The 24,507-nt window shown below is 48.1% G+C and overlaps 1 protein-coding gene across 1 annotated transcript; it reads left to right on the top strand.

Moving 5' to 3' along the window:
- Positions 1-24,388, top strand: OC90 (otoconin 90; the record flags this gene model as incomplete). The annotated part of the gene is made up of 14 exons (XM_081258527.1): positions 1-46; positions 2,668-2,733; positions 4,025-4,081; positions 6,376-6,550; positions 8,440-8,552; positions 10,484-10,612; positions 10,773-10,814; positions 12,071-12,139; positions 14,475-14,522; positions 16,318-16,371; positions 18,038-18,154; positions 18,794-18,965; positions 21,588-21,694; positions 24,096-24,388. 14 exons carry the CDS (start codon positions 1-3, stop codon positions 24,386-24,388), a joined length of 1,488 nt encoding a protein of 495 aa, XP_081114653.1.
- Positions 24,389-24,507: the final 119 nt, after the last annotated feature.

The following is a 24,507-nucleotide window of genomic DNA, read 5'->3' as shown; positions in this document are numbered from 1 at the left end:
ATGATCATGCTTCTGCTCGTAGGAATGCTAATGGTCCCGCATGGCGGTGAGTGACGGTATTTTACTGTATTTCTGGCTTAGTATATAACTACATACAATGAACCCTGGGCCGTCTTGTCCAATTCCATCTGATTTGCTTACTAGTAATTTTATCACCTTGCCTAATGAGTGGTGGAAATCAAACATGAATGATAAGCTCGAGGGTTAATACTGATATTAAAGTTGATATTTTGAGCATGGACATGTGGGATGGGGGTAAGTGGGCACCAAGGAGAGCAAAGGGCAAGGGTTAGCAAGGTCCTCTCCACCTGGTATTGCATCTCCTTCCCCACTGCTCAAGGGCTGCTGTCCCTTGCTTTGCTGATTCCCTTGGAGTGTGTTGGCCTTCCTGACATGCAACAGCTCCCTTGCCCCTTCTGCAGGCATCTCTGGTGTAAAAGCAAACACTTCCAACCCCATATTCGAAAGTTGGGGCCCATGCCACCAAACCTGAAAGCCATCTAAGTAAGCTCCTTGGCAGCCGGGGTAATAATTCCGAGTTCACTTGGGATCTTAGCTGTGAATCTGAGTCTTCTGGCTCCTTCCTATGCTCTTTCTTATTTGCATATTTATGCAGCTAAACATCCCAAATCACTTCTTTCCTTCCTGTAATTGCTTAGGCACTGTCGTTACTGAGATCACTCATTTATCTTGTCATTTTTCTCCTTCTTTTTCTATATTCAGGTAAACTGTGGACCAACCCACTGACCCTCCCCTCTCTGTGGTTCCCTTCCAATCCCAATAGTGACAGTGAAGCAAAGGGAACCCACAATATTATTGATCGTTTATCTTGACCAGGACCTGAGTTAGGAGATAATTCAAGAGGTTTGCATGGTGTCCAGAAGCTTGTAGGTTGAAATTAGAATATAACCACTTTCCATAAGATGCAAAGTCTTCCCTCCAAGTTCAAATCCTCCCAAACACCACCTCGGACCTTTCCTCTGAGGCAGAGTGGGTCAACCACTTCCAGAATGTGCTGGGCTTCTATTGATTATTTACTTCCTTCATATGTGGCTTTTTTCTTATTAAAAGGTTTTGGTCATGACTGGGGTCCCATTGCTAGCACAACTGGGGCTGATGTATCAGCCCCTCAACCTTTCTCAAGAACTTAAGTGGTCTTGATCAAATGATGAGGCTCCTGCCCTCAGGTGTTCAAAGTCTAATGCCAGAGACCCACAAGTAAGGAGACCCTGAGAATCAGCATGAATAGTACCATGGTAGAGGTCACCAGAAGGTGGGAGTGGGCATGAGAGCTCAGAGGGCAGGCAACTAGCCAGAGTCTTCCAACATGGAGGGAGGGAGAGAGGAAAGACTTCCACATGGTATTGTTAAAACTAAGCTTAAATGGTGAGTAGCTGAGCCAGGCTGAGTCATGGACAAAGTACTCCAGCAGAGGACATGGCCTGTGCAAAGGCCCAGGGGTCAGGGGACACTCATGGAACTGAGAGCAATTCAGGATGGTTGGAGTGTGGCATCCAAGAGGGATTGATCCCAGCTGTCCCAGCTCACTGCAGTCCCCCAGATATCAACCAGGGGTACAAAATGCACAGGACAGCCACAACAGAAAATTATCCAGCCCAAATATCAATAGTCTTAGGCCGTGAAACCTGCTCTAAGCCAAACAGGGCCAACTGGGGGCATCTTCCTGAATAAAGTTAATCTAACATGCTTCTTTGAAGGCCAACCCTTTGTGGCTTTCAGATTTGCAGCTTTCCAAACAATGTCAAACTTATGGGCCTGACTAAATTGACCACTTTGTGAAGAAAGACAAAAATCTTTCAACATTTCAGGCTACTCCCATGCTGCATATAACCGGGGGCGGGGGGGAGCAATGTGAGCATGGACAAGTCTGTAAGCCCTCTGAGCCTCTAGGGAGCTGGTCCCTGGTTGAACTAAGATTCCAATTCCCATCCATTTGTCCCCATTGCCCTAGGCTGCATCCCCATCCTCCCACCTTGATGAAACACTAACTGAAGTTGGTGGTAATATTTGGGTACTATAGAAATCATCATTTTTTCCCCAAGCAACATTTCTCAAAGTGCAGATTCTAGGCCATCAACTTTAAAACCAGCCGGGGAGCTTGTTAAAAATATCTATTTCTGAGCCTTACTCCAGACCTGCTGGATCAGACTTGAGTGAGGTTACAAGGATGGTACCTTTTACTGAGCCTGCATCCCAGGTGAGTTTGATGCTGATAGTCTGGGGGAAACGCCTGTCCTCAGTTATAAACCACTTGGAGTTTGGGGTCCTCTCCATGTCTGTTTTTATTTCCACCAATCCTTCATCTCAAGTAACTCCAAACAAACAAACAAACAAAATATAAGTTGAAATTGTATGCTTTATATGCAACAACAGCTTCAAGATAAGTCCCCAAATCTCCCCATCCCAAACCAGAAAGTCACTCCCTTAAGGCCAACTAATATAAAACACTGGGTTACCCAGCCACTCCTTTATTTTCTTCAAGAGGTGACCACAGAGATCTGGCACATAGCAGGTACTAGAAAAATATGTCTAAAATTGAATTTATGTGCATCCTCATTGCTATCCCGGCCACCACTTCCCAGCTCTAGCCCAGCACTTGGACAGCGGCAGTGTTGGTGCTAACCCTGCTCTCCTCCTCGATTACAGGGGCCCACCCTCTGGACACCCCACATCTTCCATGGGAGCTGCCTCCAGGACTCTCAGAAAATATCAGTAAGCATCCTTTGATCTTTTCTTAGGAGACCTAGCTGGGTAGAAAGCTGTCTAGGGTATCGGCAGAGAAATCGATCCCTTCTGCATAAACCCTAGAGCCATTTACTGCTGTGGCATTTGTAGGTCAAGTGACTTGAATAAGACTCAGAAGCCTCTCTCTCACAGTTTACTCTGGTGTCTGACCCACTGTTGGTCTCTCCTTTGAGATAAAGCACTAAAAACTCTCATCAAAGACACAGGTCAGCTGAAAGGGGAAACTAGAAGAGGGAAGCAAATGGGCTGATGAATGAGGGTTATGTAGTAACTGCATTAAAAGGCCAGATGAAAAGAAAAATATGGTGTATTGCAGTCCTCTGGTTATTAGAAGGGAGGGATCTGTAATTGTTCCTTGGGGTACGGAAGGTTTTCCTGGTGATGGATTATAAATATTTCTCAGGTGGGTTCTTATACAGGCATCGCTGAAGAATAGAATACATCGTGAACTAGCTGGTGAGGTTAACCCTGAGTTAAGGGTTCGTTTCTGACCTTTCAGGGAGGTGAGCTGAGTCAGCCGAACTATTTGTGCAGGCGCCCACGCAAGCTAAGTGATCAGCCCCATCCAGACACAAATGCTAGTGGCCTCTCTCCAAATGGCATCACCCCCATGGGAAGTGCAATGCCTACTAGGAGGTCTTCTTCAGGTAGATATTTAGACTCACAGGCCACACTTGGCTTTTAGAAGGATCAAGGCCAGGAAGCACTGTGTGCCAGCAGGCCATGCCAGCCATTCTTCTTTACCAAGAGGAGCCCTGGCAGCAACCTACACAGTAGCCCAGGAGCCCCTAGGTAACAACTCAGGTACAAGGGAATGGGACTCACATGCAGCAGCCCCAGGACCCGCCCTGGCCTAGAAGCTTCGTTCTCCATAGGAGTCAGTATCCCTAGTAACCACCGCATAGGTATAATTTCTAGGATGCCAGAATGGACATGCCCAACTGAATGAGTCGTCACGCTGATGGACACCCAAAATGATGACTTCCCACCAGGTGTTTGTAGTTCATCTGATACACCTCACCATCCACAGGCCTTTTTTTTTTTTTTTTTACCATTGAGCATTGTTATCTAGCAACACAGTTCATGGTTTTTATCTTATCAGGTTTCCATGGTAACCGGTGTTACTAGAAAGTTAGCCCAAGGTCAAATCTATCCTTAGAGAAGGGGTTGTACTCACACTTCCCACAGGGGGCGGACAGGGAAGGGAAAGGGGTGGACCTCAAGCCTCTCTAATTTATTTTCTCTTCCTTCCACTTAGATATGACTTTCCTCAATGGGGTGTTTAAAAATGTGGGAGGAGTGGCCGAAATTTTTGGTAAGTTAAATCTGAATTTGCTTTTATCGCCCAGGTGTCAGGGCGTGGGAGGTGTGTGGGAAATCTAAGGAAATTACCAGGGCCTTGGGCTCTGCCCTCTGAGCTCCCGCAGCCTCGTCAGCAAGCTCCCAACAATGTGACCCAGGTCCTGATGATTGTAGCGGTGCCCTTTAGTGCACGGTGAGTCACTGAGTTGCCAGGTGGCTTCATTGTCCTTCCTTCATTCATCCTGACCTCAACCTGGCCAGGAGGGGAATGGCATCCCTACTTTACAGGCAAGAAAACTGAGCCAAAGAAGTTAGGGACTTGCCCAAAGCCACACAGCCAGAAGGGACAAGGTCTCCTCTGAGTCCAGAGCTTGGTCCCCTTCCACAAAAGTAGTTTTATGTTTCCTTCTCAACTACTGAATATACATAAAGTTTAAGAAGCGTTCCACTGATCAGTTATATATCTATTATTTGACTGTTAATCTCACGACATTACACTGATTCCCATCACTGATGACTAAAAGTACCCCAAATAAGATGATAGTAAGATGGACGTGGGCAAGGTGACTCTGAACAGCTATGGGATTAGACAATGTTGCACGTAAAACTGCACTTAAAATGTGAGTATGACTAAGTGCAGGTGCCCTGGAAGCTCTTGAATGCAAATGCATGTTTCTATAAACACATACACATACACACAAACCTTAGGGTGGCTTTTTCCATCAGTGTAGAACCATTTATTCATGTTTCTGATAAGACTGTGTGGAAACAAAAGGTGGGAAGGGAAGTTTGAATGAGGTAGGAAGAAACTAGTAGAGCAGTGAACGGTCAAGGTGGACGTGGTCCTCACAAACAACTTTGGATCTCCCCAAGCCCCCTACGATGACCCTGTGTGTTGAAATCAGTGCTACGGGGTCACCTCGCTAAGCACCTGACGATCATCCAATCAGAAAGGCAGAGAGCAGAGACTCCCGTCAGACTCTACAACCATGAGTTGTAGAGTCAAAAAGATGGATACTGTTTTCTTGCCAATTTTGTTTGCAAGAGCATTTTTGTTTCGGATAAGTCATTGTTGCTGGTGGATACCTCGGGCATGTCTCTGACCTTCTATTTCTTTACCCATGAAAGGGAGGTGACAGAAGAGCATCTGCCTTACAGGATTAACAAGAAGTTTATGGGGGGCGGAATTCCCTGGTGGTCCAGTGGTTAGGACTCCGAGCTTTCACTGCCAAGGGCGCGAGTTCAATCCCTGGTCAGGGAACTAAGATCTGGCAAGCCCCATGGTGCTGCCAAAAAAAAGCAAAGCAAAGCAAAGCAAAGCAAAGAAACAAACAAACAAAAAACCCAAGAAGTTTATGGGATCATAGACCAAATGAAAGCTTTCTAAAGCATTACTCACCCAATCAGTTTTAACTATTGTGCTATTTAAAGTACTAACACACCATTGTAAAGCAATTATACTTCAATAAAGATGTTAAAAATAAAATAAAAAATAAAGTAAAATAAAGCACTTAACACAGTTTCTGGCACATAGCAGGTGCCCGCAAATTATGAGTGTCTGTGCCCCTTCTCTTCCTGCACTGATTTATACTTCTTTATTGCCAGCACTGTGTCATTAGGGATACATTCAGCAAACTAATAGTGATTAAATAATAAAGACATTTAATGATCTCACATAAGCCATCTGAAGGCACCAGCATTGGTGCAGTAGCTCAACACAGGTATCAGAGACCCAGCAGGTTTGTTCTATATTACCCCACTGCTACCCTGGACATAGTTTTTCAGCTTTAAGCTTGGGGGCTTCATGGCTGCAAGGTGGTTGCTGCAATTCCAGCCTGCATATCCTCCCCATATTCAAGGAAGGAGAAAGGTGTAGCTCAGAAGGGCCCTCTTACATGCCTTTATGCTTTATTAAGAAAGAAATATTTCCCAAAAGCTTCTAACAGACTCACCCTTAGGGTTTTGGGGTCATATTTGGGCTTCATGCTCAGCCCTAGACTAGCCCTTGTCTTGGAAGCATGGGATTACCATGATGAGCTCAGAATGACTATTAAACAGTCCCAGGGACTTGGGGAGGAGGTTACCTTCCCTGAATGTTTTTCAGTTTTGTTGTTTAGGAAGAGGGATGAATGGCTGTCAGGTGGGCAACCAACAGGGACCACAGCTAGTAAACCTGCTTCTCTTCAATTGTCTAGAATTGTCCTAAGTACACAGTAGGTGCTTAGCAGGTGCTAAGGCACCATCCACCCAAGAAGGGGGCTCCCTCCTCAACTCTGGCTCCTGGTGTGCCCTCCTCCCCTCCCCCAGACTGCCTGGGCTCCCACTTCACCTGGCTGCAGGATGTCTTCACCAACTTCCCTGCGCTGCTCCAGTTCGTGAATGGTATGAAGTGTGTGGCTGGTCTCTGTCCCCGGGACTTCGAAGACTACGGCTGTGCCTGCAGGTTTGAGATGGAAGGGCTGCCTGTGGACGAGTCTGACAGGTGAGCACGACCAAAACGTGAGCTCGTGGAGGCCCGGCTGAGGCTTGGGCGGAGCACAGATGCGGAAAACTCCCTTGGCTTCGTTTGTGTGTGCAGGTGTATGTGGGTGTGTGCAATCAAATTTAAAATATTAGAAGCATCCAAGGTTAGCAAGGATATGGCAAATAGCTACTGGTAGCAGGAGGGTCAATTAGGACAAGTTGGTGGTATCTGTTAGAGTTTTATGCATATCACCTATAACCCAGTAACTCCAATTCTGTGCTCCTAAGGGACTCTGTGAGCTCAGGCACGTTCTTTTACTTCTTTGTGTTCCATTTATTCATCTATTAAGTGGCAGTAAAAATAACACCTACCTCATAGAGTTATTGTTTAGGATTACATGACCAAATGCAAGTTAAAGTGATCGGGATTCTGCCTGGCTTATTAAGTCTTCAAGAGTATTTGTGACAGATCACAATATTAGTAGGGCTGTAGTAGTAGTAGTGAGAGTAGTAATAGTATTGTGGGAGTCACAGTCAGGCTGTAATAGTAGTAGTAATAGTAACAACATCAGTAGTAACAATTGTCTAGGTAGCTATAGTAGTATTAATAGCAATAGTGGTAATAATAGCAGTGACAGCTGCAGCAGTAGTACTAGTAAACTGGTGGTGGTGGTGGTGCTGTTAGTAGAAGTAGTAACAGTAGTAGTAGAAGTTGTCACAGTACCTGTAGTAATAGTAATAGTAATAATAGTAGTAATAGCATCAGTACTAATAAAACTGTAACGTGGTGTTTGTAGTAGTAGTAGCAGTAGGAGTGGTAGAAGTAGTAGTCGTAATAGCGGTAATTGGAGCTATAGTAACTGCAGCAGCAACAGGAGTGTGGAACCAGGAAACTGAACCCACATCTTACCCCTACTCCAGGACCATGTCTACACCTCACTGGTATTATATTTGTGCCCAAATCCAGTGTGATAAAGTGTGTGCTTTCATCTATGCAGACTCCCAGGAGATAGGGAAGGATTCCCATTGGTGTAAGTTGTTTCTGCACCAAAAGGGCAGTTGGTCGTTTCTGGGACCATAAGCCAGCCCGTTGACATTCAGAAAGGGGGAGGCTGATTCTGTTCGGAGCACGGTGCCAGAACCATTTCTGGGAATGTGTTTTCCTTTCAGGTCCTCCCTTACCACTTCCTTCAGTTATTAAAACACCCACAAACCTAGAAGTCAAAGAAATGAAGCAGTAATTCATCCCTGTCTGAATGATCAAAGCACTGATGGCCAGAACTGGCAGAATGGTGGGCCTACCCAATGTCAATAACTTTACACATCGCAGGTGATGGAGGTGGGAATTTCCAGACTCCTGGAGGATAGATTATTTCCACCTCGAACTTGCATGCCAGATTCCAAAAACAATTGCCATAGTTCATTGAGTGTCAACCACATGACGGGGTCTTTTTAGACATTCTTTTGACTCCCCCAAATTCTTATGAGCTAGGTAATGTGAGAAACTTAGTAGCTTGCCCATACAGCTGCCTGTATGTCTTCTCCTTCACATTGGTTTTCACTGCTTGCTGAATGCACTGCAAGAGCCACCTGACTCCCTTGTTTAGTGTCAGCCTCTCTCTGTGATCAACCTTGACCTTGGCAAGTTACAGAGCTTTATGTGTCTCACTTTTCACATATGTAAATGCTCATAAGAATAATAGCAACTGCTGCATAGGTAATATAATTCAAATTCAAATATCATGTGTGTGTGTGTGTGTGTGCGTGCGTGTGTGTGTGTATACACTAAGTATTTGGAACAGGCCACTGCCAGAAACCAACCAGAGACACAGAATGATCATGTGCTGCCTGCCCCTCTTCTGACCCTAACCCACACTCTCACCCTGACCCGTCCCCATCCTGCCACAGCTGTTGCTTCCAGCATCGCAGGTGTTACGAGCAGGCTGCTGAGATCGACTGTCTGCAAGACCCTGCCAAGCTTAGCACAGATGTCAACTGTGTCAGCAAGAGTATCACCTGTGGTGAGCATCTCCAGGTGTCCCAGGAGGCTGGGCTGAGAAACGACAGCTCAGAGATCGCAGGCCCGGGCTCCCAGGGTCCACCCTCATCATCATCACCATTGGCAACATCACTGTGTATTCTTAGGGCCCTACAAGGGCCAGGTCTGTGGCATCTCTACCTTGCATGGAGCAGAGGCACAACAAATTCTTTCTGAATTGAAACAGTAGCTGCTCAGCAGATCATGTGATCTACAATTTTATGCTTGTACCAAGCCTGGGCGCTTGAGAAGAGCAAATAGCTTACGACTTATGCATTGTGTGATTTAGGGGGAATACCCTGACCTTCCACTTAACAACTGGGAACCTCAAAATGGGGAGGAGAAAACCTGCTTCAGAGATTTGTTATAAAAACTAAGTAATGCTTACATGTAAAACAATGTTACATTTTAAAAATGTAAACACTGTTAAGTGTAGAACAGTTAATATGGTGACTGGCATCTGTTGAGAACTCAGTGACAGAAGCTGAGTCCACGAGGGCTGAATAAGGCTGGTGTGGTTGTAGGAATCAGGCACACATGGTGGGTCAAATCTCAGCCCTCCACATCACTAGCTGTGTGACTCCAGGAATTGTATTTCATGTCTCTGGACAATCCCGGCAGAAGAAGTAGAATAGGCAAAGGCACTGAGGGAAGAGGACCATGGCAAGCTGGGGTAGTATATTAGGGCACCCTCTCTGAGTGCCTCTTATGTGCCACGGATGTTATACACAGCAACTCTGATCGTCCTCACAACCCTATCAGATGGGGGTCATTATCCCCAGTTTTCAGACAAGACGAGGAAAGCTCAGAGACATTAAATAACTTGCCCAAAGTCACGTAGCTGCTAAGTGGCTAAGGCAGAGTTTGAACCCAGGTTTGACTGGTCCCACAGTCCAGGTCACATGGACTGGCTGGAGTTCAGAGCATCAGGAAGGGTGTAAGTTACAAGGTGAGGAACCTAGTGAACATGAAGAAACATGACTCATTCGTTCACTCGCTCACCTCACGCATGCTGAGCACCTGCACCAAGTGTAAGACGATCACCTACGTGCTGGGGGTACCCTGACCTTCTGGAATTTCCTCTTGGTTGTCAGACACCGAAAATGTCAGAAACAAATCATACGGTATGTTAGATAAGGCTAAGATCTGCGGAAGAAAATAAATCAGAGGAAAGGCATAGGGAGGGCTGGGGTGTGGGCTCCTATTTAAATAAGAAAGTCAAGAGAAGCCTCCTTGGGAAGGTGACAGTTGAGCAAAGACTGAGAGAAGGGATGCCAGCCTGTGGCTACTCAGGAGAAGAGCAGATGGAGGAAGCAGCTGTGGGGGACCCAAGGCTCCAGGTGCCTGGTGTTTCAGAAACAAGGGGGACAGTGGGTCAGAGGTGGGGAGACGGGGGAGGAGTGCAAGAAGGTGAGGTCTGAGAAGGAACAGGGGGCGGTGGCTTTTGAGTGCGGAAGTTGCTCAAAGTTCTGAACACACACACACACACAAACACAAAGGTATAGTTTGACCTGGGTTTGAAAAGGACCGTTCTGGTCGCTCAGTGAGAAGAGGCTGGACAGCCGGGCAGGAGGAGGCGGGGGGGGGTCGGCAGTGAGGTCACTCACATCACCCAGGCAGGGGATGATCGGGGGTGCAGTGGAGATAGGGACGCATGTCAGACTCAAATAGGTTGAAAGTAGCTGGTAGGATGGCCTGGTGGATTGGGTGTAAGTGCGGGGGAAAAGGAGTGCTTACGGCTCGTGGGCTGAGACCACGCGGCTGAAGGCACGGAGCTGGCATGGATGAGATGAAGAAAACCGCAAGAGCATCAGGGCTCTGGGGGCAGAGCGGGAGTCAGTTTTAGAGTCTGACTCACCTCCTGGGATTCCCAATGAGCTCTTCCGGTGTGCTCTGCCCTTGCTCTGTGTACAGAGTCCGGGGACGCTTGTGAGCACCTGCTGTGTACCTGTGACAAGGCGGCCATAGAGTGCTTGGCTCAGTCCAGTATCAACTCTTCCCTGAACCTTCTGGACACGTCCTTCTGTCTGGCTCAGCCTCCAGGTAGGAAGATCCGGGCCCTGCAATAGTGGTGGGGATGGCGGCCTACGGCGGGAGCTGGTATGGGACCAATCGATGCTGCGTTTCTTCAGATGCCAAGTCCAGCACCTTCTAACGTTCTAACGTTCTCCAAAACCACTTCTCTAATGTGCTTTCTCTTCAGAGACAACCAGCCGGAAAGAGCTGCCGACGCTTCTGCCCAGAGGTAAGGTCTTCTCGGGAAGCTGCTCTTGTTTGGACCACAGGGCTCCGGCTACTGATGGGAGTGGGTGGATACACCTCCTCCACTCGGTCTGCCTCACCGAAGCTGGAGTGACCCATGGCACTGAAGACGTGCCCACATCCCCCAGCCGGAGACGCCATTACTTCTGATAAACTCAGTTCACACCCAAAGTCAAATGGCCCTGTCTACATAGACAGGTGTGAATTTAATCCAGTTAGGACGGAGACCCCAGGTTCTTTCTCTCGGCCTGTAGTTGTAAGCAGGACAGGGTCCAGTGCTCAGATGGGGCAAGGCCACTCCTGGCTGGGGGCGCTCCTGGCCACTGAGGCCTCCCGCGAACAGACCGGCTGTCCCCCTCCTCTGCCCCCAGAGCCTGCAGCACAAGGAGCTGCCTGGATCCAGGTGAGGCTCCTTGAAGGGGAAGCTGTTTTCTCGTGTGTCACTTTTCAGGACAGGGTAGCCTCCTTATAACTGTCTACTGAGCTAAGCAAGGGATGATTCTGACTCTATGCATCTTATGAAAAAAGGGAGAGTTAAGTTTATGCCCACCATTCCTTGTCTGCCAAAGTTCCCACGATCTTTCAGTCCCAATACTGTGGGTACCCAGGGATGGGAAGTTCGAGGTGCACCGCGGCCAACCATCCCTCCTATCCCGGGGCCGGGCTCTCTTTCTCAGAATTAGCACTGCAGTGTTTGTTAAAGAGGAAGCCGATATGGCTGTGTGTGCATGGATGCAGGTGTGCCCATGCCTATGAGTGTGTATGGGTGTGTGCACGTGTGGGTTTGTGTATGGGCATGTATAGGCTGACGTGTGTGTATGGCTGCGTGTGCGCACGTGGGTTGTACCTCTATGGACTTTCTGAGTCAGCGCCCTTTTCTCTCTGCCATCTGCCTTCCCTTTGAACACAGGTCTTCTCAAATTGGGACCACACTCCATAGGCACAAACCTTCGGAGTTTGCAGCCCTTTCGTCGCCACAGCCTGTGTCCAGTGGTGTTGCCTTCCCCACCAGAACCCAGCCCTGGCTGGAGTCCCTCCCGAGGGGGGCCTTGCTGGGCACCTCTGTGTCCTGGGCGGTGTGTGAGAGGCAGAGGTATCCCGAGGCAGGACAAGCAGCCCTTCTGGGAACATCTTTTACAGCCCCCTTATCCTCCTGCCTCACCCGGCCATCCAGCCTGTCCTTGGGGACCCTTGGCACTTGCATCCCTCACTCGTTGCTCTTGGGGGCTCTTTTTGCAGTGGTTCCTGTGGAGCCCACGGACTCCAGCCTGACGGCCCTCTCAGGAGAAGATGAACACAGGGGAACTGGTATGGAACCCAAATATCTGTGGGTTTTTTTTTTTTTTTTGTAGAGTAGCTTTATTTTTTTTTCTTTTTTTAAATTTTATTTTTTTTTGGAGTATAGTCAATTTACAATGTTGTGTTAGTTTCAGGTGTACAGCAAAGTGATTCATTTATACATATACATATATCCCTTCTTTTTCAGATTCTTTTCCCATGTAGGTTATTACAGAATATTGAGTAGAGGTCCCTGTGCTCTACAATAGGTCCTTGTTGGTTATCTATTTTATATATAGCAGTGTGTATTTGTTAATCCCAAACTCCTAATTTATCCCCCCTCCACGTTTCCCTTTTGGTAACCATAAATTTGTTTTCAAAGTCTGTGAGTCTCTTTCTGCCGTGTTTTGATTGTGCCAGCTGCCTGCTTGCTGGGATTATCTCCCTTAAAATGCTCCCTGCTTGGGCTTACAATGGGACTGCCTCAGGAACATTCTAGAACCCCTCTTACTTCCTTTTGACTGCCAAATCTCTTCTCTACTTGCTCAGCTTTCTCCCACACTCCTAGTCCCACCTTAGGAGAATTGTCAGATAAAACCCCGCCCTCGACCATCTGACATTGAACTTCAGATCAACAACACATACTTTGTTAATATAAGTATGTCCCAGGATTTGCATGGGACTTACTTCTACTAAAATTGTATCTTTTGTTCATGCGAAATCCAAATTGAACTGGGCATCCTGGATTTTTATTTGCTAAATCTGGCAACTCCTCACCTCAGGGAGATCACGCTGCACACCCACCGCCCTACAAGCTTGTGCATTGCTCTCCTCTGCTGTTGCTGCTGCTGCTTCTGCCAGGTTAAAAGCAGAGGCTCATGTGTTCACCCCCAGCCATCCTCCAGGTCCAAGGGCATGTCATCCCCAACAGCTTCCAGACAGCCCATGCCTTGGAGACCAGGTCCAGAGAAAAGAGGAAATGGCACCAACACCAAACCAAAGCTCCACCATACGCCCTGCTTCCAACCGGCAGCCATTCCCAGCAGGACTGGCAGTGGCCATGTCCCTTCTAATTTGAGGATAAGCTACGGGCTTCATGGCCCCACCCGACAATCACAAAATAACCCCAAATTCATACATTTTCCACTTCCTTCAGCCTGAACCATCATCCCTTTGTGGCACAACCCTGGAAAAGACTCAAAGTAAATAAGGTCCCTCAACGAGTCTAGAGTCTAACGGGAGGAAGTGAGGGGATACACTCTCATCTTCACTCCCCAACACATACGCACTTGCCCCCTCACATCCATGACCTAGGCAGTGACTGCAAATGCCCTCAGAGGAGGGGGCAGCCTGAATGCAGGCTCAAAAATCAATCACACAGGTGCAGGTGGGACAGTTTGTGAGGAAAAGATCTGGGGTTTGTAGTTGTTCTCACCATTATGGGATGAAATTATGTTTTGGAGGCAGGCAGATTTGGGATGGATTCCCTGCTCTCCTGTTTTTCATCTGTGTGACTTGGGAAGTGTGGTTTAAGCTCTTTAAGCTTTAATTTCCCCTTTGCATAAAGCAGGTATCAGCATTTTTTTATGTTAAGGGCCAGATAGTAAATATTTTAGACTTTGTGGACCAGAGGATCTCTGTCGCAACTACCCAACTCTGTCATTGCAGCAGAAAAGCAGCCATAGACAATCTGTAACTGGATGGGTGTGGCTGTGGTGCCAATAAAACTTTATTTACAAAAACAGGCTGAGGGCCTGGCCATAGTTTACCAATCCCTGGAAAGGGATGATTATCCCGGTCCATTGTGGTGACTGGAGAATGAAACAGAGCATGGGAAGATTCTGGGCCAGCATCTCCTTCCAAAAATTCTAGTGTGACTATAAAAAACCGCACACAATGTCAAATCACATGCAGGATACTGGACAACTTGCCTAAAATATATAATCTCATGTAATGCTCATACAACCCTATGAAATAATTGCTGTAACCTCCATATTGAGATGGTAAATTGAGATGGAGAGAGAAGTTGTCCAAGCCCAGAGCTGGGTGGTAGGGCTGAGATTGGAGGCCGCCACTGTCTCCATCCTTACTCCTAGACCTAAACTCCCTCTCCAGCTGCCTTCCCCAACAAAGCCATCCCAGCCAGGGGAAATAATGGCCCTTTCTCCCAAAGAGGTCATTTGCTGGTCTCTTTGCCTAAACACAGGACTGGCTCTTATCTGGCCTCTTGTCCACTGAATTGGGAAGTAATGGAGCAACAACATCCAGACATAGTCTGATCAGATTGCCACGGGCCTTCTCTCCTCTGCCCAGCTAAGGTGCTGAGCTGGGATGGTAATTGAGGTGTGGTGGTTTCTTTTCACAGTGGCAGCTGAGACCAGAGCAGCCCGACTGACCATTCTCTCCAGGACAAGTAAGCAGAGGGGACTACATAGGAGGACAGCAAGAAACCCAGTGGAGAAATGTATTCTAAATATTTGTGTTCAGTTCTGGTGACCAGTTTTTGACATGGCCTGGAGGAAATATTATTATACCCATTTTGCAGATTATATCAGAAACAGGGGCTCTGGGAGGTTAAAAGCTCCGTCACTCAGCAGTGACTTGTAGACTGGTTTCTAACCCCAGACTTCATTCAGGCTTTCTGTTATACAATAGTGATTCACAGAGAACAACCTCCTACTTAAAAATATCTAGACCGAGATGTCATCAGAAGAATTAACATATTTACTTTGCTTGTGGTCATTAACAACCATGGCTCCTTTATTAATAAGTATAAATAACAGATAATAACGGTTTACTAATACTAAGAGTGACTAAATATACAAACGATTCCTTGCTTAATAGGTAGTGACACTGTTGAGGATCTCCTAGGCCCCTGTGCGTCTTCTCTGAGTTAATCCTCCCTCATCCTAAAGGCCTGTTGTTATACCCATTTTACAGATAAAGGAGGCGGGGTCATTTCCCCAGGGTAGTACAGCTTAGTATTCCTTTAGTTCTGAATCTGTACATTCTGCTTTTGACGAGAACCATCTGCCCCAGCTTAGAACTGCCAAGATGTTCTCTCTTTGCTGAGCATTCGTGTCCACATCAGGAAATTTCAAAGCCTGATTTTCACATAACATTATCATAAACTTGGTCTATGGCACCTTGAAGTTAAGGCAGTTCCTTCATTTCCAAAGCATTTTGGAGTTCCCACCTCTAGCTCTCTGGGGTACAGCCAGAAGGGAAAGAGTAGCCTAGCATAGTGGTTAAGTGGTTCAACTTTAGCCAGGTGGCCCAGGTTTGCATGTCACCATTTCCTGGCTCTGTGACCTTGAGCAAGTGTGTCCCCTTTCTCATTTGTGAATGAGGGTGAGCATAGTACTAACTCACGGGGTTGTTACTGAGTTAATGTAATCGAAACACTTAGTGCTGTCTATGGCATGTAGTAAGTCTTTGCTCATTCTGGCTGCTATAACAAAGTACCACAGACTGGGTGGCTTATAAACAACAGTCATTTATTTCTCATGGTTCTGGAAATCCAAGATCAAGATGCCAGCATGGTCAAGTTCTGGTAAGAGTCCACTTCTTAGTTATGGATGGCTAGCTACCTTCTCACTGTGTCCTCACATGGGAGAAGGGATGAGGGAGCCCTCTGGGGTCCCTTTTATAAGGACACTAATCCCATCACCTCTCAAAGTCCCATCTCCAAATGCCATCCTATTGGGGGTTAGGTTTCAATATATGAATCTGGGTGGGGGAGAAACACACACTCATTCTATAGCCTACTAGAAGCTTAGTGACTGTTAAACAGCAACAAATTCATTTCACAGAGAAACCAGGGCTCAGCAGCCTTCCTGGAGCCACACCACAAGCAACTGGAATCACACAGTTCTGCTGCCTTCTTCTCCTCTGTTCAAAAAATGTGATTTTTATTTGTTTATTTATTTTCATTCAAATTCTGGAGAAGTCTGCTTTCTCAAAGTATTTCAACAGACTCACCTGCTTCCAGCATGACATGTTGTGGCTGTGTTTATCAGCAAGCCTGAGTCTGGGGTTTTTTTAGCTCAGCAGGGACCCTGCCCTCACCAGCTCTCCTGGGAGGCGACCAGGGGCACAGCAAGAAGCACGTTGCCTCCTGGGCTCAGTGGGATGGGAGCTGCCTCTGGAGACCAAGATGGGACAGACTGGAGCTAATGCTTACTCCCTCTCTCTTCTTCTGGGGCCAGAACCAGGCCAAGTCCAGGAAGACACAGAAGATGCAAGGGCCACACCTTCTCCAGGTAAGCATGCTCAGCTTTGTATACGTTGTATATATTGTTGTCCCCCATATATTTATGAAATCAAGTGTGTTCCCTGGAATGAAAGAAATCATTGAAGCCAATTTACTTTTATATCTCCCAGCCCAAAATTAGACAAGTGCAATCAGAAAATAGATCCATTAGTAGGAAGATACTGAAACCTACCTGCTAAAGAGATGCACTTAGAAAAATATAGAAAACTGTACTTAGTTGTCTATTTAAATCCACATTATAAAAATAGCTACTTTTAATATGTGAGGATGCTTTCTTCCAGTCTGCCCCAACCCACAGTGAGCACATCTGTGAACATAAATAAAATGACTTTGAGATCACTTGGCAGCCATGGTTTTGCAGTCTGCGTTGTAGCACTTCATACAGTGAGATAATATTCCCCTGACATGAAAGATTTTTCTGTAACATGATTTTTAGAGGCTGTGCAATGGTTTCTTGTATGGAATCCTATAAATTGTTTAACCAATTATTTCCAACATGTGTTATTGTAAATAATAGATATGCACTTTCTTTATGCCTATCCACTTCTGATAAATGCCTAGAAGGTGAATTGCTGGATAAAAGGTATAATCATTTCAGGGCTCTCAATATGTTGCCAAATTGCCCTGGAGAAAAACTGAACCAATTGACATTCCTATGCACACGCCAGGGGCCAATAGTGCCTACTATTATTTAAAAACAAGCAAACAAAAAACCTGTACCCATTTTTAATAGAAAATAAAGATAGCTCATTATTTTCCACTGTTCCCTCTGATTCACCTTTGTGGGCTTGGAGAGCTGGGCAGGATACTAAACCTAGGAGACTGAGGTTACGACAGGACTACTAGAGGGCTGCTTCTAACCCATCGGGACCAGTGCTGAGCAAGCTGAGCCAGAAGCCCAGGTGTATGAAGCAAACCAATATGGTGGATTTGGGGAAGGACTGCAAGTCAGAGGCCCAGGTCTTACCCAGAGCTCTGGGAGCTGAGCCTGGGTCAGCAGATGAGTGGGCACGGGGCCTGCCGAGGCTCCCTTGGTCTGGACCACACTGGGCTGGAGATCTGGCCTGTGGGTTGGAGACCTCCCTGCCTCCAGCCAAAGGAGCTGGTGGGACTGAGGTCTGAGAGCAAAGGGAGATCCAGACAGTGCCAGGGAGCCTGCCTGGGGCAGGCAGAGCCACATCACGGGCAGCCTTGACAGCCATGGAGGGGACCTTGCACTTAATTCTGAGTATGAGGAGAAGCTGATGCAGTGCTTTGAGGAGTCTGCATTACTGAGCACTGTGAATTGGCGTAATCGCTCCACCATTCTTTTTATCTCTTCACCCGTGAGTATCATCATGGACCTTCACTTGGCAGGCTCATGATGGTAAACACAGCACAAATATAGGCCTGAGAGGCGATGACTTTTCTCGCCCACGAGATGTCATCCAGGTGGTCTAGCCTGGGGTCCTGTCAGTTTTAATGTTATCGTAGGAAATTTGGAAATTCTCACGTAGTGTCCGTGGATCCCTGAGGCTCTGCCCTGATACCTGCAGACCCAGTTTGAAGACACTCTCCCGATGCTCTGTCTGCATTTGGCCCTGACTACTGGTCCATCTGCAAACCTCTTCTTGAACCACTTTTCAAACATGGACCATAAAGGTATGTGTTTTCAGGGTCTGCAGAGATTGTTGCCACAGCTAAAGGTGTAACCGTCGTCCCTGCCGGCATTAAATCTTTGGAGTTGGCTGTGTCATCCGTCAGAAGTGGTCCTGAGGGGACATCTAGAAAAGGTGAGCAGAAGCAGGCAGAGATGTCTGTGCTCTCCCAGCCTTGGGATCCTCTAGTGAAGTCCTTAACCAAGCCCCTTCGGCTACCGCATCGTACTGTGACTGTCCCACTTGGTGCCACTAGGGGGCGCCATCCCTCCTGCCGCTTGAGCACTTCGATTCTCAGAGCGGGCAGATGAGTCTGCAGCCATCAGCTGCTGGAGGCCGAGCCGGGGAAAGGAACCCCTGACCGAGGGCTCTTGTCGCTCTTACTGGCCCTGAAGGAAAGAGCTTGGCGTCATGTGCAGCATGGTTTGCTGGAAAGAATGAAACACGTGGGTTTGGATGGTTCTCCTCCTTGGCTGTCCTCCCTCGGGTGACTTAGCAAAGGCCCCACACCGGCAAGCATCCACAGCCAGTGGGACACACAGGAGGACTCTGCTCAGGCCTGGGCAAGCCCTCCACGCATGCAAGGCTCTCGAGAGGGGGGCTGGGGAGGAGCCCTGCGCAGGCCTCCGGCTTCGTGGTGCTTCCCCCTCTGAACTGAGGACAGTGGAGTTTGCACAGTGGACTTTTGCCTGGCTTAGCACAACTTGCAGGCTGAGGAGGAGGGGAGAGGAGAAGGAGGGCAGAGAGAGAGAGAGAGTCCTTGTTTCTCATCAGCCTGTGACAGGTTCACCTTCCTGCACCTGGGAAGCGGGGACAACACTTGGGTGATGCCACAGCTTGGAGAGATGCTCTTTTGTCTGACGTCCCGGTGCCCGGAGGAATTTGAATCTTACGGCTGTTACTGTGGGCAGGAAGGACAAGGCGAGCCAAGGGACGCTCTGGACAGGTACGGCCGGGCGAGGGTGGCGGGTGGGCGGTGTTGATGCTGCAGAGAGAGATGATAGCCTTCCTCGATGTCGGACATCGCTTTGGGCTCACAGAGAGCTCGCCGAGTGGCGTTATTTCATTCAGGAGGGCTTGTTGCTATTATGGTCCCATTTTCCTGATGAGCAGTTGAGGCTCCGAGGCTGACCTGTCTGAGGTCCTTCGGCCACAAAGGGGCAAAGCCGGGCAGACCCAGATCTTTCGATTTGGTCTAGAGCTCCACCACGAATACTGCCCAGCTGCTCTAAGAGGGTCAATCTGCAAAGACACTTCAGAAGACCCCAAATCTGCCTATTTTGCAATGAGCAGCATGTAGAATTGGGGTCCCTAGTTGATTTGCTCTGCAGGATGACACACTGAAATGAGGTTCTCAACAACTTTTAAGTGTCATTGTCAAATTTTTTACCTACTGTTCTTGGAAGAATTTTCACTGACCTCATGCATTCATTAATTGATTCCTTCATTTATATAGGCGTGTAGCCTACATTTGTTGTGCTTTTGCTCTGTGTTGGGCACTGTGCTAGGTGCTGGAGATGTAAAAAGGATTAAACCTAAACAAAGCGGATTAAAACAAACTGCCTCTGCCCCATAGGACCTTGCTGAGTGAAAGAGATGGACAATTCAACAAAGTACCACCCGCTGTAACAAATGCAGTGGGGACACAGAGGAAACAGTGGGGATCTCAGCCTGGAGATGAGTTAGAGGAAGATTCTGAGAGCAGAACTGATCAGGTTTAAAGACTGATTGCATGTGAAAACTCACCCAGTTCACGGCCAGTTAGAGCTCTAGTGAAATTGTGTACGTCTGCCTCCGATGTTGGGCTTGCCAGGGGAGAATCAACAACGATAGCTGACAGTGAAAAAGACGAGTCTTACTGTAGTTAACACAAAGGATACAGTACTGGTAGGAATATGGAATATGTCCACTGCAGGTCACGTGGCGTCTGCATGGCTGTATGACTCACACACCCACCTACCTCCACAGTAGCTCTCCTGTCTCCACTGCACAGTCATCCCGCCCCATCATCCAACCTTTGCAGGGCATTCTGGGAAATCAGGGGCTCTGCTGCCCAGGCAGACTTCAGAAAATTTACCTCCCACCAGGTGATACTGAAGAAGTTTTTATTCTAGCAAAGTGTATAGCATACTGTGGAATCACTGTGTTTTCATCATGGGGCTTGACAACATGCCCTCTACTCTCCAAGACAGAGAACAATTTAAGGATTGTTCCTGAGTCCACAGCACTCAGTGAGATAAGGCAAAAGAGAAATCTAGGTAGCAGTAGTCACTGTGTTCCGCTGAACCCCATGGAAAGAATATGCGGGTGCTGTTGAAGAGGCTTCCTGACTACGGACCATATTTTTGACCAGGCAGCAAGTGAGCTATGATACAGCTTCCTTGACATCCTTTAGGAAGAAATGGAAAAATGGAAAGCCATAGCCTTGACCAAGGAAGGGTTAGTCAAAATGATATTATTTACTGCAACGGTGTCTTTTCCAAACCATGCATACTTTATATTCTGGGACATTTGAATGGTTTTCAAGGGTAGTTGGATCATATATGATTTCTGATTCGCTGAGTTTTGATTTTAACTATTATATTAACTATCCACCGCCACCCACGCCAGCCGAATGCCATACAAGATAGTGGCTCGGCTGTCATAACAGCAGAATGGGGGCTGCAGTTCTCATCTCACACAGGCTAATGTGATGTGAGAGGTGGATTGTACCTCCTCCGACTGCTGGCACCATGGAATGGGTGGTGAAGCCCATACGTGGCCAAGCACAAGCACTACCAAAAAGCCACAAAGTCTGCCTGATCCCGGCTCTGGCTGTGGTCTCCAGGACCAAGTGAGAGTGATTAAAGGACAGGGGAGAGTTGAAAAGAGAGGATTTAAGGAGCAATTGTAGCCCCTATTGGTTGGAGTCATCACAAGTTCCCTCGGGATGTCCATCAGCTGGTGGGGTGGGGGGGACACTGGCTTTATCAGGCCAGATGGGTGGATCTAAAAAGCAAGAACATGATCCATTCTCATCTATTTCCTGAGGCCTTTCTCTTTGCTGGACACCTTCCTAGATGCAGTTCTTTATTGACGTTTGAGATATTTACCCTGTTCTCTTTTAAGGCTATGGACAAAGAGGGTACCTTATGGATGTGAGATTAACTGTTCTATTATGTAAAAGGTTGGAGGGAGTGGGTTATTTCTAGCCCATATGGTATGCTAGAAGTGGTACCCCTTCCTCAAGACTCTTTACTTCCATTTTTTGGAAAATTATTGTAATAAATATGCAAGTCACCCATCTTTTCAGTCAACAGAGTCACAATAAAAACACCAAGTTTTTTAAAAAAGAGTAAGATAAATCCAGTGTGATGGACACTGCCTTAGATGTGGCATCCTTGTGCAGTCCACAACCTGAACAACCATACATGGTGGCCCTTGGGATGTATATAAATCAGTCCAGTGGCGCTGGAAAGGAGGCACTGGTTTCTCTCATCAACATAGGGAGTATGGGATAAGCAGGCCTGGAGGGAGTTCTGGGGACAGCTGGGGGCTCTGGGCAGTAAGCGATTTTCCTTGTTCTTAGGTGCTGTTTGTCCCATCACTGCTGCCTGGAGCAGGTGAGAAGGCTGGGCTGCCTGCTCGAGAGGCTTCCTCGGTCACCAGCGGTATGCGTGGATGGTACCCCCAAGTGTAAGTGCTGTGAGCCAGCATAGTGGCTTGTTCTTTCGTTCAAGTCAGCATCAGGGCCGCAGCTCATCTTATAGATGCTTTCCCAAGCACCTGTTCATCTCTAATGTGATTTAAAACGTTGCTTCACTTTGAGGCACACATTAGTACCCCTGTTCCACTGAGGAGGGGACTCAAGTTCAAGAGGCTAAGTCAGCTGACAAAAGTCACAGAGCCAGTAAGAGCAGACGGGGAATAATGTCAGTTACCCATGCTTACTGAGCGCTTCCCATGTGCTCTTCCGAGTTTTTCATGTGTATTAACAGAGTTCATCCTCACACCAATCCTATGAGGTAACACCATGAGACTGCCCATTTTACAGAGGCGGCGACTGAGGTCCAAGACCACACAGGTAGAAGGAGGGGACGGAACTGGGGCTGGAACTGTGAAACCAGAGCCTCAGACCCAGAACCGAGTCTCCCCTGTGCCAGTGGGTCTCTTTTCCTGAGAAGCAGAACGCTTTTCCCAAGTGAGGTCCCCTGGGGAAGCCCATAAAAAGGGGAGTGTCTCTGGCTGAAGGAAGAGGTGGGCCTGCATCTCCACTCCTCCCAGGTGTGGAAGCCGGAGGTGCCTCCATGGCCATTCAGGGCCAGGGGTGGGGGGCGGGGGGAGGGGGGATATTTGGAAACAGCCCCACCCTCAGGAGCCTCACCCTGTTGGGCTTGCTGTACAACTGGCTTCATCTCCATTCTCTGGCTGCACTTCCCCGTGTACATCAGTGGATGTATTTCCCTTACCCTTCGCAGTTTAAAAGGAAATGGTCCCTATAGCATTTCTCAAGAGCCCTGAGAGGGTTTGTCTCACCCTCACTTTTTATCTGGGGAAGCCCCAGGCTGAGGCTTCAGTGCCACCTCCTCCCTCGGCCTCCAGGAATCCCGGCCTTGGAGGACCGTGTGTGCCTCTCACCTCCCAGGAGGGAGCTCTGTGCTTTACATGTCACTTACTCATTCATTCATCCACCCAATTATCTGCTTATCCAAAAAAGCTCCATCGGGACCTAGGAACACAGTGAACAGACATGATCCCTGCCTCAAACTGCTCACAGCGCAGAAGGAAGAGAGACAAGCAAGGGACTCCTCTATTATCATTAGTATTGCTACGAGGTGGTACAGGTGAAAGGGGTTTTGAGCCCGCAGAATACGGCAGCCAGGATGGGAGAATTTGGGACAAGTTAGAAGGGCAGTGAAGGAGGTTTTCCGAGAGGTTAACAGGTTCCCAGGTGGCCGCGCTGGGTGTGGGTGTTCCAAGAAAAGGGAAGAGAAAGACTGTGGCCTTTGGGAAACTCTTGGCAGTTTGGGAACGACACGTGATTCTGTATTTCTGGAAGAGATAGTGGGAGTCGCGGGACCATGGCGATGCAAGGTGAGGCCGGCGAGATAGGTACCAGATCACAAACCCAAGGCTGAAACATTTACATTTTGTCCTCTAGGGGGTGAGAAGCCAGGGGTGGGTTTAGAACCATCCCTCTGGTCTCACTGAATCCAGGAAGGTTGTGTGTGTCGTTCGAACTCCTACAGGGCTTCCGTGAACTGGTTCCGACCCTCTGTGAGCCCTGAGCACCATGTCCTATAGCAGCTGCAGGTGTCGGGTTGTGAGAAATGAGGGCATCTCGGAGCCTGCTCCGGGCCACCCCACATAAGGCACAGGGGCCCAAGCGCAGAGCTGCTCTGGGGAACAGGCTCAGGTCTGGGTCCACTCTGCTCTTCCATGTCTCCTCTTTCTGCTTCCTGCTGTGGAGATGCAACGAGTATGTCTGGGGCTGATGTGAAGGCCAGGGTAGGAGATGTGGAGGGTCAGTGTGATGAGAAAAGGTCTGGTTGTTCTGGTTGATGAATACTTCGTGGTAGATCAGACAAAAAAACATTAAACGGACCAAATACGTCTTTGAAAACCACAGACGAGGATAACGTTTGCGGAATGCTTGCCTATGTCCGAGCACCTTCAAATACATTATTTCCTTTGAATCACACGCGTGTTCTGCATGCCAACCCACACTACATGCAATTGAAATCTTCAAGAAATAAAGTAGGGTCACCAGACTGAGCAAATAAAAATACAGATAGCAAAACTACATGTATTTCCGCTCTGAGAGTAAGACCCATAGGGTGGGATTCGATGGGAACCCACAGGAAAGACGCTCCCTTTAGCCAGAGGGGCTGGAGGAAGCTTTCTGGACGGGGGATGCCGGGTGGATTCCTGATGGACGAGTATGCGCTAACCAGGAGGAGAAAGTTAAGAATATTCCCAGTAGAGGTCTCAGTGGACGCAGGACCAAGAGGTTCAGGATGGAGCCGGGGAGTACAGGGCGGAAGGGGCAAGCATCCTGTGGCGTCTCAGGTCTGCTACTCTCTTCTTGCCCCCTAAGGTGTAGGGCAGAGCCTGTGTGAGAAGCTGCTTTGTGTCTGTGACCAGACAGCGGCTGAATGCCTGGCCTCTGCCTTCTACAACCAAAGCCTCAAGTCACCCGGCAGACAGGAGTGCCAGGGCCACCGGCCGTCCTGCGAGGACGGCAGGATTTCAGCTTCGTCCCTTGGCTCCAGCTCTGAGGAGAACAGCGTGGAGGCCCCGCCCCCCAGGGAGGGCCTGAGAAGAACCAGAAGATTCCTGGGGAAGTCACTTGGTCTCCTGGGGACCAGGCCACAGCGTGGCCCCAGATAGATTCCCAGAGAAAATGACCATCACACCCTGTCATTCTGTTCCTCCTGCGACTGTAACCTCTCTGGGCCCATCTCCATCCTCTCTGTCCTCAGCAGAGGCTCAGAGGGGGGAGAGGCAGG

This window comes from Mesoplodon bidens (genome assembly GCF_964165515.1).
Source record: "Mesoplodon bidens genome assembly, chromosome: 16".
In the NCBI taxonomy this organism is placed as follows: domain Eukaryota; kingdom Metazoa; phylum Chordata; class Mammalia; order Artiodactyla; family Ziphiidae; genus Mesoplodon; species Mesoplodon bidens.
Note: the sequence above shows the minus strand (reverse complement) of the source record. Positions and strands in the feature narration are given on the sequence as shown.